Here is a 2,287-nt window from a genome sequence, read left to right on the forward strand (position 1 = left end):
GAAGAATGCCCTATCCTTGCTGACTTGCAGTAGGTTAATTAAATAATAATTAAGCTGTAAAAAATATATATGCTCATGAATATTCTACAAAAAGTACACTTACAATATATTTTTTAAGTACATTTTTTGTACATACATAAACACACATAACTAGTTCGTAAATATAAAAATGTCTAAAAAAAAAATCGCACAAATTAAAGCTGCTAAATGTTAAACTCTCTCCAACGGCATCTTGCGCAACCAAACAGGCGGAGCGGAATCGCGGATATAATCATACGGCTATGAATTTATTTGAACGCATGATACTTTTGATACAGATCATAGATATACGTATAAATCTACTAACGTATCAACAAGTATTATATTTAAATTCATAAGTTTTACATTACAAGGAATTCAACATTGAAAATCTTAAAAGCCAAACTCATTAAATTTAAATTCTAAATCTGTCTCAGCGAGAAAATACCCATCGAAGTCTTTATCTGATGCCCACCACGGTGGGTACAGCCACCCGTCAACTGTGTCGCTCAACTTCAACTCGGTTTTCGATTCATCCAAGTCAAAACTACCCTCCAAGCTAGGAAGCTCAATAATTTCACATAACTCATCCGATGCAGACGTTATTTTCTCAATCGATTTAACAGAAGACGAAGATATTGAAGAAGAGGCAGAATTTAGTTCCTCCATTGCAGCTGCTTTAGCCGCAGCATCTTGTACATCTCTAGGAGAAAGTGAAATTGGACGAGGCAATGAGTCGATAAGATGTGGAAAATTTAATATTGATGAGTCCTTTTTGATACTCAATGCTGCAACATCATGTGCTCGAGCGGCCATTTCTGGTGTTGGATATGTGCCAAGCCAAATGCGTGACTTTTTACGCGGTTCGCGTATTTCTGACACCCATTTTCCCCAACTACGCATGCGAACTCCTCTGTAAATTGGGTGTTTGTTTCCAGTGTTGGCACTCTCTCTTATTCGCTTCGTCATCTGCTTATGCAATGATGATCAAAGCAGAGATAAGGAGAAATTGCTCAGATGGTAAAAAAGATGAAACAAGAGCGAGAAATGTCTTTCAGACGACAAGAGAAGAAAGCACAAAAGTTTAGTGGATAAATTGAGTGAAATCAGTGATTTTTTGGTCATGAAAAAAATCAAACTCTATCAATTTCCACTATACAAAAGCATAGAAAATGACGATGAAATTAAAGATGAAAAAGGACAAAAATTGAAGTGTATTTGGAGGAGTGAGACACAGGGAAGTGGAGTTTTTTTTTATAGAGAAATGGATTTCTCATTATCATACATTCTAAAACAGCTTAATATTTATATATCTAGTATGAAGTGTAAGGAATTTTTACTAGTCAATTTACAAGAGCGTCTATAATATAGACGAACAATACGTAAAAGATTAGGTATAGGTGATTAAATTTGTTGTACGGTTAACTTCAAACGTTTAAACATAACCCTTTATTTCTATTAATACTGATGATGATTAACCAACCAACTACCAATGCATCCTTAATTACAAAAATGATCCTTACATGTATTATTGAAATATACGCATTGATATTGTAAAATACCTTTTAAAATTTATTAGATAATATATTAATTATTTTGCAGGTAACACATCATGTTTATTTTTATTGTTAATTTCATGTTTTATGAATAATTATTATAACTATATTTAAGTTAACCTAATAAAATGCTCCCATCCATTTCATTTTAGATGTCGGAGTTTATCTACACATAAAGTTCAAGAAAATTAAAGGAAACTATCGTATGTCATAAATGCTTCGAGATTTTATGATTTTAAACATACTATTCTACGAGTTTTGATGCCTACATGACTCATTAGATAAAATATGAAAAATAACGGCAATTTTTTCAAAAAGATTTTAAAAGATGAGATGTAAAATAAAATGGATGGAATATGATTATTTTTTTTAAACAATGTGAATATATATTTCTTCCGTCACTTGAAGATTAATTTAACTTTCCAAACTACCCGAAGCACTATTACAAAAATTAGGGATGTGCATCGGTTGGTTCGGTTTGATTTTATATATTATCGATTTGGTTTATCGATTTTTTATTTTTAAATATGCTAAACCAATAACCAAATCAATAAGATATTTTTTTTATCGGTTTTCGATTTATCGGTTTCTAGTCTTTAACGGTTCGATTTTCGGTTTAACCGATAAGAAAATACTCATAAAATAGAAATTGTAGTAACTAACATGAAAAGAAAAATTGAATCTTAGTTGCAATCAAAAATCCTATATCATGT

At 31.4% G+C, this 2,287-nt stretch overlaps 1 protein-coding gene across 1 annotated transcript; it reads right to left on the reverse strand.

The window, feature by feature from the left end:
- Positions 1 to 264: 264 nt before the first annotated feature.
- On the reverse strand, positions 265 to 1,395 carry LOC107874803 (dehydration-responsive element-binding protein 3-like). The gene has a single exon (XM_016721537.2). The coding sequence runs from the start codon at positions 985 to 987 to the stop codon at positions 412 to 414; it is 576 nt and encodes a 191-aa protein (XP_016577023.2). The 5' UTR covers positions 988 to 1,395; the 3' UTR covers positions 265 to 411.
- Positions 1,396 to 2,287: the final 892 nt, after the last annotated feature.

Source organism: Capsicum annuum, chromosome 6, assembly GCF_002878395.1.
Source record: "Capsicum annuum cultivar UCD-10X-F1 chromosome 6, UCD10Xv1.1, whole genome shotgun sequence".
NCBI classification, from domain to species: Eukaryota; Viridiplantae; Streptophyta; class Magnoliopsida; order Solanales; family Solanaceae; genus Capsicum; species Capsicum annuum.